We start from the raw sequence: 12,617 nt of genomic DNA, 5'->3' as shown, positions 1-12,617 counted from the left end.
CAAAATACTCTGTAAAGTCAAAGTGGAGGAAAAAATCTAACTTTTGTAAAAAATAAATAAAAATTACACTAATATATCTTGATTAGCTAAGTATTCATCCCCTGAGTCAATATATGTTATAATCACTTTTGTCAGCTATTAATGCTGTGAGTCCTTCTGAGTAAGTCTCTAAGAGGTTTCCACACCTCGATTGTGCAACATTTGCCCATTATTCTGTTCAAAATTCTTCAACTTCTGTCAAATTGGTTGTTGGTCATCACTAGTCAACCATTTTCAGGTCTTGCCATAGATGTTCAAGAAGATTTAAGTCAAAACTAAGGAACATTCACTGTCTTCTTGGTAAGCAAGTCCTGTATAGATTTCACCTTGTGTTTTAGGTCATTGTCCTGCTGAAAGGTGAATTCTTCTCTCAGTGTTTGGTGGAAGGCAGACTGAAGCAGGTTTTCCTATAGGATTTTGTCTGTGCTTAGCTCCATTTCATACATTTTTTATCCTGAAAAGCACCCCAGTCCTTAACGATTACAAGCATATCCATAACATGATGCAGCCACCATCACATGAAGCCAATGCCAAGAGTCTGGAAAGCTGCCATCAAGGCAAAGGGTAGCTATTTTGAAGAATCTCAAATATAAAATATATTTTGAATTGTTACAATTTTTTGGGGTTAATACATGATTCCATATGTTTTATTGAATTGTTTTGATGTATTCACTATTATTCTACAATGTAGAAATAGTACATATAAAGAAAAACCCTTCAATGAGTAGGTGTGTCCAAACTTTTGACTGGTTCTGTACATACATACACATATATACATACATAAACACATAAACACATACATACATACATACATACATACATACATACATACATACATACATACATACATACATACATACATACATACATACATACATACATACATACATACATACATACATACATACATACAGATATATATATGTATATATACATTTTTTTAAACATGTTTTCCTTTATTAGTTTCTAACCCTACCACCCCTCCCCTAATTGGAGTAAACTAGTGAACAACAATGCTTAGGCTTCTACTTCCAGCTTATACATACTATATACATTTTACGGGCACAGTCTATTTTACAATAGTTCTATTTTGTTTGTTTTTACTCCTGTCCTTCCTCTAACCTCAACCTGCCCATCTATCTCTTAACACCATCCATATTGGATTTCAATTTGACATCTATTTTTCAACTGTACTGTGATGTTTCACAAATGTTCTAAACCTTTCTGTTCTCATAATTTCTACAAATTCTAAATAAAAAATATACATTTTTGCTAAACATATTATTATATTATTGATCGATTGACTATGACTTTTCAGATCACCTAGTAGTGCTATCTGCAGAGTTAGCGCCAGGTAAATGTTGCAATTCTTCAGCCATTCCTGGACCTGTGATCAAAAACAAGCTACATATGGACAGTACCATAACAGATGATCTAATGATTCTGTTTCTTCGCAGCAAAACCTGCAGAGCTGGGAAGGTTGTATCCCCCATATATATATATATATATATATATAACATTCTATTGGTTGCAAGAATTCAAAGTTTTGAATCCAGCGTCGTTTTGCGCATTAGTTCATAAACCATGTGCCATGGAATCAGTAGGTCAAAAATCTCTTCCCAACAATTTTGCAATCTATATGGCACTGCTGTAATTATATTGGTCCTTAACTCTTGTGTTGCCTTAAGGGTCAAAAATGACCCGCCACTATGTTAAACAGCAGAGAAATCCCCATAAATTATATTTTTCCAACTTGAAATTTGATGACTTTTCCTAGTGACACCAACATTACACAAACTGAAACATCGCCTTTGTTCATATTTTCATGAAAACTGTACACCACCAGGGTACAACGATTGTCTTAGGGTCAGTTTTGACCCGGCAGTTATAAAATCATTTACACTCCACAAAAAACACAAAGACACACACACACACACACACACACACACACACACACACACACACACACACACACACACACACACACACACACACACACACACACACACAAACACACACTATGAGAAATTGAGGTTATGTGTGCTACTGATTGAACTCAGCCAGCAGCTCCTGAAAAGGAAGATCACCATGGTTGGCACAGTTAGAAAGAACAAGCCTGAGCTCCCCCCTGCACTCCTCGCAACAAGGGGGAGAGATGACTTATCATCAAAGTTTGCCTTCACCCCCACCACCACTGTAGCTTCTTAACTCCCAAAGAGAAACAAGAATTTGGTCCTCCTGAGAACACTGCACAAAACGGCTGATATTAGTGATCATGAGGACAGGAAGCCAGCATCATCCTGGACTACAACCACAACAAAGGAGGCGTGGACAACCTGAACAAGGTGATTGGAACTTGTAGATGCAGGATGATGACTGCCCGAAGGCCCCTGGTCATCTTCCATAACATCATTGATGTGTCCTCATGCAATGCCTTTGTGATATGGAACAAGATCAACACTGCCTGGATGCCTGATAAGAGGAACAAGAGGACAGTGTTCCTGGAGCAGCTGGGACAGGCACTTATAATCCCACACATTCAAAGAAGGGAGCGCCTCCCCCACACAGCAGCCTCTGCAGCGCTTGTGAAAGCTGTTCAGGGGGCTGAATCGTGTCCTGATCCACCTGAGGCTGCAGTTGGTGTAGGCAAGAGGAGGAGATGCCAATTCTGCCCCCCAAAGGACTATCAAACAAATACTATGTGCTGCACATGTGAGAAATACATCTGCAAAGTCCATGCACACACACTTAAATACTGTCCTACATGAGCTAATTAGAGTTGATTGATTTATGTTCTTCACGTTTTTGTTTGGTATCTATTATCTTATTTTATTCCTATTTATTGTTGTTTGTATACCTTGTGGGTGGGGGAAATGGTTCAAAAAATGGGAGAAGACTAGTATTTTGTAGTTGAATTCTTCATTGTACAGTATATAAGAATATATCACTATGTTGCCAAAAAAATTCAAGACTGAAAACAATTATGAAAAGAAAACAATTGTGACAGGTGTGTTGTAATAAAAACGAGTGGTGTCCACTGATGAAATGTCTTTCTGCACTGGGAAGAGGGAAAACCCAGATATTATAAAGTTTGTGATGAATGACAGGTTGTTTCTTCATGCAAAATAGCTTTGGGGTTAAAATTCAATTAAGCTCCTTTATTTTAGGGGTTTAGTGAAGGCGGGTCATTTTTGACCCTTAGGACAAAGGGAGAATACAGAATGTTAACACTACACAAGGGTTAAATGAAACTGGTATACTTTTTTATTTATTACAATTTTCTTTAACCAATTAGGGTCTTTAATGCAGGGCCAACATGAAAAATGCCCTACTTTTTCCCACTTTCCTCTTCCATTTTTGCAGTAATGCTGCAATTAGTTAGTTGTAATTGTGAGTAGAGCAGACATTTCCATATATTTTGTTAGCTGCATGTGTGACATAACTCCACCAGTCCTATTTATGATATAATTTACAAAGATTATAGCATGTTTTTATTCCAAAAATAATGTTTTTTTAATCTATTATATATTTGAGTTTAACCACAATATTAGTTGTATTATTTTTTTTGGGTGGATTAAATTGAAATTGCAACCAACTTTCTATGGTTGTTTTAAAAATAGCGATATTTGGGAGATTATTTCCTTTCAAATAACCGAAAGTGCGACGTTGTAATCTGAATAAAAGGAAAAAGGCCATTCTTTAACATGGGGTGAGACATTCTTATTAATTTTCTAGAGAACCAGTTCAGATTTAAGTATAACTTTTGAATGACTGAAGCCTTTAGTGAGAAGTCTAATGTTTAATATTTAATAATTTCTGCCCTCCGAATTCATAGTCATTATATAAATAGGCCTGTTTAAATTTGTCTGGCTTGCCGTTCCAAATAAAATGGAATATTTTTTTCTCATACATTTTAAATAACGGTTTGCTAGGTGTAGGCAAGACCATAAGCAAATTGGTAAACTGGGATATGACTAAAGAGTTAATCAAGGTGATTTTTGCTAACTTTCTATAAGAATTTATCGGAGTGAGATCATTTATTTATTTTGTGATATGTATACCGAGTACGTCCAAATCACCATCAGACAATTGTATTGGTAAACTACACGGTAATGTAAAAGTTATATTTTTTTGTGATCCAATATGTAAAACTTAAGTACACTTATCATAATTTGGTTGTAATCCAAAGAGGTTAGAAAAAGCATCTAGATACTCTATGATTGTGGATTTAAAATAAAACATGAATCCTCAGTGTACAATGACACCTTTGTTTTTAAGCCCTGGATTTCTAACCCTTTGAAATTATTGTTGGATCTGATTTTAATAGCTAACATTTCAATACATAGTGGACAACCTTGTTTTACTCCTCTTGACAACTTAAAACCTTCTGAGAAGTAGCCATTATTTACCATTTTAATTCCTTTGAGGACACAGCAGTAACAATCCAAGGATATAATGTCTAAAGAAAAGACACAAATGCCTATGGGGAGGTGTTGCTGTATATGTTCAGAGCCATAATCTTGTAAAACTTAAAGAATATCTTATGTCAAATGTTGTTGAAGTGTTGTGGTTGCAAGTTCACCTGCCTCATCTAAAGCTTCTTCTTTTGGGGTGCTACAATAGGCTAACAGTCAGTATTTGAATAAAATGTGTGCCAAGCTTGATAGTGTTTGTGTGTGATGTTAACAGAGAGGTCTATTTTCTGGGTGACCTGAACATTGACTGGTTAGCAACCAGCTGTCCTCTCAAGAGGAAGCTTCTAACTGTGACAAATGGCTGTAATGTGACCAAGGTTATCACTCAACCAACTAGAGTGCATACCAACAGTGTTGGATCTGTGACATCCATTTGTATTGATCATATCTTCACTAATGCTACAGAGCTCTGCTCCGAAGCAACATCAGTTCACAATGGCTGTAGTGACCATAACATTGTGGTAATAACAACGAAAGCCAAAGTACCAACGGCAGGTCCTAAAGTAAATGATAAGAGATCATACAAAATGTTTTCTCATGATTCTTTTGTTGAAGATGTAGAAAATGCATGTTGGTCTGATGTGTATGAGGAACTGAACCCAGATGCAGCTCTGGGAGTGTTTATAAAATGATTCATGACAATTGTCGACAAGCATGAACCTGTTATGAAATTAACTGTGAAAACTGTTAGATTGATGATGAATTGAAAAATGTATTATGCAAAAGAGGCGGCAAACAAGCCAGGCTGCTCAGCTAGTTGATGAGTTATTTATAACAAAATGTTTTGATATTGCCAAAAATGTCAATTACTATTTCGCTAGTAAAGTGGAAAAACTATTTTTTATAACGTACTGTGATAAAAATTCCAGATTTGACACATAATCAAATAACATACAGCTCAGACATCCATACACACCACACAAGCCATGCCATCAGGGGTCTCTTCACAGTCCACAAGTCAAAAACAAATTCACGGCAACAGAGCCATGATCGCATGGAACTCCCTTCCATCTCCAATTACACTAGCAAACAGCAAAATTATCTTTAAAAAATTGATAAAACATCTCATGGCACAATAGGGATTTTGAAGTGACATACACACAAACACGCACACACAGACACACTATCACACTACAACACACACATACTGTACATGACTGTAGCCTACCTCTGCGATGTGTACTGTGTACAGCTGGCCATGGAAAGTTGGGGAGTTGTCATTCACGTCTCCTATCTGGATATTTACTGTGTCTTTGACCACCTGCGAAGGCACAAGAGGTACTGATTTGTTAATACACAAACGCACACAGACAAAGAGAAACACAGACACACACAGTACATACACTATGCACAGCAGGGCCTCCCCCTAAAAATAAAACATCTTCAAACATACAAACTGCATCAGTAGCATTTCATTTTTATTTGTTTTTTTCTATAGGCCTATTTATTTCTCCAACACATCACAAATTGCAAGCAAGCTAGTTACAATGCCTCCTAAAGACATGATCGACATCGGGAATAGAGGATAGGGTATATGATGATCTAGACTGTGATAAATTGCAGGCCACACTACTTGCCTAGAGAGTTTTCAGCTATACTTCTCGGGGCTGTTTATTTACCACCACAGACACATGCTGGCACTAAGACCCCACTCAGTCGGCAGTATAAGGAAATAAGCAAACAGGAAACCACTCACCCAGAGGCGGCACCCCTAGTGGCCGGAGACTTGAATGCAGGGAAACTTTAATCAGTTCTACCAAATTTCCATAAACATGTTAAATGTGCAACCAGAGGGAAAAAAAATTCTAGATCACCTGTACTCCACACACAGAGACGTGTACAAAGCTCTCCCTCACCCTCCATTTGGTAAATCCGACCACAACTATCCTCCTGATTCCTGCTTACAAACAAAAATTAAAGCAGGAAGCACCAGTGACTCTATCTATAAAAAAGTGGTCAGATGAAGCAGATGCTAAACTACAGGACTGTTTTGCTATCACAGACTGGAACATGATCCGGTATTCTTCCGATGGCATTGAGGAGTACACCACATCAGTCACTGGCTTTATCAATAAGTGCATCGAGGACGTCGTCCCCACAGTGACTGTACGTACATACCCCAACCAGAAATCATGAATTACAGTCAACATTCGCACTGAGCAAAAGGGTATAGCTGCCTCTTTCAATGTGCGGGACTCTAACCCGGAAGCTTACAAGAACCATCAAACAGGCAAAGCGTAATATACAGGGCTAAGATTGAATCATACTACACCGGCTCCGACGCTCGTCTTATGTGGCAGGGCTTGCAAACTATTACAGACTACAAAGGGAAGCACAGCCGCAAGCTGCCCAGTAACACGAGCCTACCAGACGAGCTAAATCACTTCTATGCTTGCTTCGAGGCAAGCAACACTGAGGCATGCATGAGAGCATCAGCTGTTCCGGACGACTGTGTGATCACACTCTCCGTAGCCGACGTGAGTAAGACCTTTAAAAAGGTCAACATACACAAGGCTGCGGGGCCAAACGGATTACCAGGACGTGTGTCCGGGCATGTGCTGACCAACTGGCAGGTGTCTTCACTGACATTTTCAACATGTCCCTGATTGAGTCTGTAATACCAACATGTTTCAAGCAGACCACCATAGTCCCTGTGCCTAAGAACACAAAGGCAACCTGTCTAAATGACTACAGACCCGTAGCACTCACGTCCGTAGCCATGAAGTGCTTTGAAAGGTTGGTAATGGCTCACATCAACACCATTATCCCAGAAACCCTAGACCCACTCCAATTTTCATACCGCCCAAACAGATCCACAAAAAATGCAATCTCTATTGCACACCACACTGCCCTTTCCCACCTGGACAAAAGGAACACTTATGTGAGAATGCTATTCATTGACTACAGCTCAGCGTTCAACACCATAGTACCCTCAAAGCTCATCACTAAGCTAAGGATCCTGGGACTAAACACCTCCCTCTGCAACTGGATCCTGGACAGCCTGACGGGCCGCACCCAGGTGGTGAGGGTAGGTAGCAACACATCTGCCATGCTGATCCTCAACACTGGAGCTCCACAGGGGTGCGTGCTCAGTCCACTCCTCTACTCCCTGTTCACCCACGACTGCATGGCCAGGCATGACTCCAACACCATCATTAAGTTTGCAGACGACACAACAGTGGTAGGCCTGATCACCGACAACGACGAGACAGCCTATAGGGAGGAAGTCAGAGACCTGGCCGGGTGGTGCCAGAATAGCAACCTATCCCTCAACATAACCTAGACTAAGGAGATGATTGTGGACTACAGGAAAAGGAGGACCGAGCACGACCCCATTCTCATCGACGGGGCTGTAGTGGAGCACGTTGAGAGCTTCAAGTTACTTGGTGTCCACATCAACAACAAACTGGAATGGTCCAAACACACCAAGACAGTCGTGAAGAGGGCAGGACAAAGCATATTCCCTCTCAGAAAACTAAAAGGATTTGGCATGGGTCCTGAGATCCTCATAAGGTTCAACAGCTGCAACATTGAGAGCATCCTGACTGGTTGCATCACTGCCTGGTACGGCAATTGCTCAGCCTCTGACCGCAAGGCACTACAGAGGGTAGTGCGTACGGCCCAGTACATCATTGGGGCTAAGCTGCCTGCCATCCAGGACCTCTACACCAGGCGGTGTCAGAGGAAGGCCCTAAAAATTCTCAAAGACCCCAGCCACCCCAGTCATAGACTGTTCTCTCTACTACCACATGGCAAGCGGTACCGGAGTGCCAAGTGTAGGACAAAAAGGCTTCTCAACAGTTTTTACCCCCAAGCCATAAGACTCCTGAACAGGTAATCAAATGGTTACCCGGACTATTTGTATTGTGTGCCCCCCAACCCCTCTTTTTACGCTGCTGCTACTCTCTGTTTATCATATATGCATAGTCACTTTAACCATATCTACATTGACATACTACCTCAATCAGCCTGACTAACCGGCGTCTTTATGTAGCCTCGCTACTTCTATAGTCTCACTACTGTATATAGCCTGTCTTTTTACTGTTGTTTTATTTCTTTACCTACCTACCTATTGTTCACCTAATTCCTTTTTTGCACTATTGGTTAGAACCTGTAAGTAAGCATTTCACTGATTGTGACCTGTTGTATTTAGCGCACGTGACAAATAAACTTTGATTTGATTTGATCGTTGATGTTAATGCTTGATGTAAATCTGCTAGTTAGCTAGCTCGACACATTTTTTACTGATTGTGATTGATCTTCAATGCTCTTAAATAATAACTTCATAATATAGCCTAATACTCATAAGCTTCTAACTCATGATATATGGCTAGCTGGACAGTGGCTTGTGTGGATATTTTAGAATATGTTGGTTATATGGAGTCTAGACTACCTGTGTTCAGTGCTTAATTTGTAAATCAAGAGATTCTTTAAAACCTTTATAATAAAGGATTGCATGCATATCATCACAGTGGCATAGAGCAGTAGAGTAGAGGTGCTTACAGATGTTGCACACTTTTAGTAGCCTAGTCCCTGAAAAATTTGTCCTTTCATGAACACATTTCATGCAATCTACATCATTTTACAAGACTGGAGACTTTGGCAAAATCTTTTTAAATACTGCACAGATGATCTGAAAACATTAAAAACGACCATGTCTTGAATCCATCAATAGCCTAGGCTTAAGTGTGTGGAGACACACATATTGACAATATGAGAAAGAAAGCACAAAAAAATATTTCTAGTTCACTAACTCACACAGTGATGAGCAGCTCACTATTCGGCTCATGCCAAAAGCCTCTCTCAATAGGCCTGTTTGGAAGTTGCTAAAATATTTTTGCAGCTTATAGCAGAAAGATTAGTCTTCACTTTTCAGCAGGAACCATTTGCTTTCCAACCTGTTTTTTCCCACGATTGTATTTTAAATATTGTGAAAGACCTGCAAGCTGTTCACTGACAGATTTCCTAACTGCACTCTATGCCTTGTTATTGGGCTACACACAGTACACAGATAGGCAACTTTTTTAAAGAAGATATTGATCCTCTGTGACTAAATTATAGGCCTACTCATTGTGTAGTAAGCTATTCTGAATAATTTAATTGATTTCTGAACAAACAGCAGTAATTATATAACTTGCACATTTATTTCAATTTATCAGGGTTTCTGCAGCACCTCCAGCACCCTTCTCTCGGCTATGATTCTATAAGTAAATACATTATAAAGTGCTGCTGTGCAGGCAAACAGACCAAATATTGATGATGATGTAAGTGTTATCTAGTGTTAATCAAATGTTATGCTGCTGTGGCAGTACGGTTGATATTTAAACTAGGAAGCTTGCTACACACACTCAACCGGTGACCGGATTTGCGCATGCAATTCATACAGGGCAAACTGGGAAAAAGGCACAACCTGGCGCATGTGAGCTGTGTACACAGCAGACCAACGGATGGGGTAGGGGTGGGCGAAATTGATGATGTCATGACGACTTGGGGACAGTGGGTTCAGAACCACAACAACAAAAACTGTGTACAATAAAATATATGTATACCACCAACCAAAAGAGCACTTGGAAAGAGGGAGGGCAAAGGGACAGGTGCTCGGGCACAGGTAGACCCCTATCTGTGCACTTAACAAGTGTACTGTCTTAACCATGACCTATATGTTTGTGTAGGTTGAAATGTCAGTGTGTTTTAGCATTAGAATGTAACGTGTGAGAAAGGTGTCAGAGTAAATAACTCTAAGGAGAGTTAGTCAGGAGTTTTATATACAGTGTGTGAGCTGCTTGACAGGCATGATGTGATACAGCATGTCACAGCGTTGATCATAGTGCAGGTTTGACTCTTACCCCTTGGCTGTCACTCACAGAGAACTCCACCTGCATCTCCGACTTGGTCTGGAAGAGATGGAGAGAGAGACAAGTCAGTATATCCCTTCATAGAGTATGTAAGGGAGGGAGGGAGGGAGGGAGGGAGGGAGGGAGGGAGGGAGGGAGGGAGGGAGGGAGGGAAGGTGGGAGGGAGGTTGTGTTTGTTTGTGTGTCAAGGTTATTGTATTTTTGTGTTTTTATATTTTTTATATTTTTTCATTTGAAATTCAGTTTAGTTTCAGTTAGTTTTCAGACCAGATTTGCTAGTTTTTATTCAGCTTAAGATATTATTTTAAAGTATTTCTATTTAGTTTTTATATTATTTAGTTTCAGTTTTAGTGTTATTGACAGAAAGCAAGTGTTTTTTGGGATGTCACTTTTTGCTACTGGAGGGCAGCAATACATAAGGTGATCAAATCAAATTGTATTGGTCACATACACATGGCTAGCAGATGTTAATGCGAGTGTAGTGAAATGCTTGTGCTTCTAGATCTGACCATGCAGTAAAATCTAACAAGTAATCAAAAAAATTCACAACAACTACGTTATTCACACAAGTTTAAAGGAATGAATAAGAATATGTACTTATAAATACATATATGGATGAGCGATGGCCGAACGGCATAGGCAAGATGCAGTAGATTGTATAGAGTACAGTATATACATATGAGATGAGTAATGTAGGGTGTGTAAACATTATATAAAGTGGCATTATTTAAAGTGACTAGTGATATATTTCTTGCATACAATTTTTATTATTAAAGTGGCTAAAGATTTGAGTCAGTATGTTGGCAGCAGCTACTCAATGTTAGTGATGGCTGTTTAACAGTCTGATGGCCTTGAGATAGAAGCTGTTTTTCAGTCTCTCGGTCCCAGTTTTGATGCACCTGTACTGACCTCGCCTTCTGGATGATAGCGGGGTGAACAGGCAGTGGCTTGGGTGGTTGTTGTCCTTGATGATCTTTTTAGCCTTCCTGTGACATCGGGTGGTGTAGGTGTCCTGGAGGGCAGGTAGTTTGCCCCCGGTGATGCGTTGTGCAGACTTCACTACCCTATGGAGAGCCTTACGGTTGTGGGCGGAGCAGTTGCTGTACCAGCCGGCGATACAGCCTGACAGGATGCTCTCGATTGTGCATCTGTAAAAGTTTGTGAGTGTTTTTGGTGACCAAATTTCTTCAGCCTCCTGAGGTTGAAGAGGCGTTGTTGCCGAGGAACTTAAAACCTTCGACCTTCTCCACTACTGTCCCGTCAATGTGGATAGGGGGGTGCTCCCTCTGCTGTTTCCTGTCCATGATCATCTTCTTTGTTTTGTTGACGTTGAGTATGAGGTTATTTTCCTGACACCACACTCCGAGGACCCTCACCTCCTCCCTGTAGGCCATCTCGTCATTGTTGGTAATCAAGCCTACCACTGTAGTGTCATCTGCAAACTTGATGATTGAGTTGGAGGTGTGCATGGCCACGCAGTCATGGGTGAATAGGGAGTACAGGAGAGGGCTGAGAACGCACCCTTATGGGGCCCCAGTGTTGAGGATCAGCGGGGTGGAGATGTTGTTTCCTACCCTCACCACCTGGGGGCGGTCTGTCAGAAAGTCCAGGACCCAGTTGCACAGGGCGGGGTCGAGACCCAGGTGATATGATCCTTGACTAGTCTCTCAAAGCACTTCATGGTGACAGAAGTGAGTGCTATGGGGCGATAGTCGTTTAGCTCAGTTACCTTAGCTTTCTTGGGAATATGAACAATGGTGGCCCTCTTGAAGCATGTGAGTTTATTAGCAAGTGCATCAGTGATGTTCTACTGACCAGAAACTGTGGATTGATGCTGCTTTTAATCATGGCAAGGCGACCGGAAACAAAACCGAATACAAACAGTGTAGCTATTCCCTCCACAAGGCAATCAAACAAGCTAAGTGTCACTATAGAGTCGCAATTCAGCAGCAGACTGGGATAGGAATTGATTGAATATGTCCGTAAACACACCAGCCAGCTGGTGTGCTCCGAGGACGCGGTTAGTGATGCTGTCTGGGCCGGCAGCCTTGCGAGGGTTAACACGTTTAAATGTTTTACTCACGTTGGCTGTGGTGAAGGAGAGCCCGCAGGTTTTGGTAGCGGGCCGTGTCAGTGGCACTGTATTGTCCTCAAAGCGAGCAAAGAAGTTGTTTAGTTTGTCTGGGTGCAAGACATCGGTGTCCGCGAAGGGGCTGGTTTTCTTTGTATAATCCGTGATTGACTGTAG

The 12,617-nt window shown here is 40.7% G+C and overlaps 1 protein-coding gene across 1 annotated transcript in view; it reads right to left on the bottom strand.

Moving 5' to 3' along the window:
* Nucleotides 1-12,617, bottom strand: part of LOC115194080 (cadherin-23-like) — a 752,381-nt gene that overhangs the window by 548,054 nt on the left and 191,710 nt on the right. The window contains exons 5-6 of the mRNA XM_029753428.1: nucleotides 10,361-10,408; nucleotides 5,683-5,775 (exon numbers count right to left, since the gene is read on the bottom strand). Coding sequence (XP_029609288.1) covers nucleotides 5,683-5,775; nucleotides 10,361-10,408 — 141 coding nt within the window. The remainder of the gene's footprint in view (nucleotides 1-5,682; nucleotides 5,776-10,360; nucleotides 10,409-12,617) is intronic.

Source organism: Salmo trutta, chromosome 5 (assembly GCF_901001165.1).
Source record: "Salmo trutta chromosome 5, fSalTru1.1, whole genome shotgun sequence".
NCBI lineage: Eukaryota > Metazoa > Chordata > Actinopteri > Salmoniformes > Salmonidae > Salmo > Salmo trutta.
This window is presented reverse-complemented; position numbering and strand designations above follow the sequence as displayed.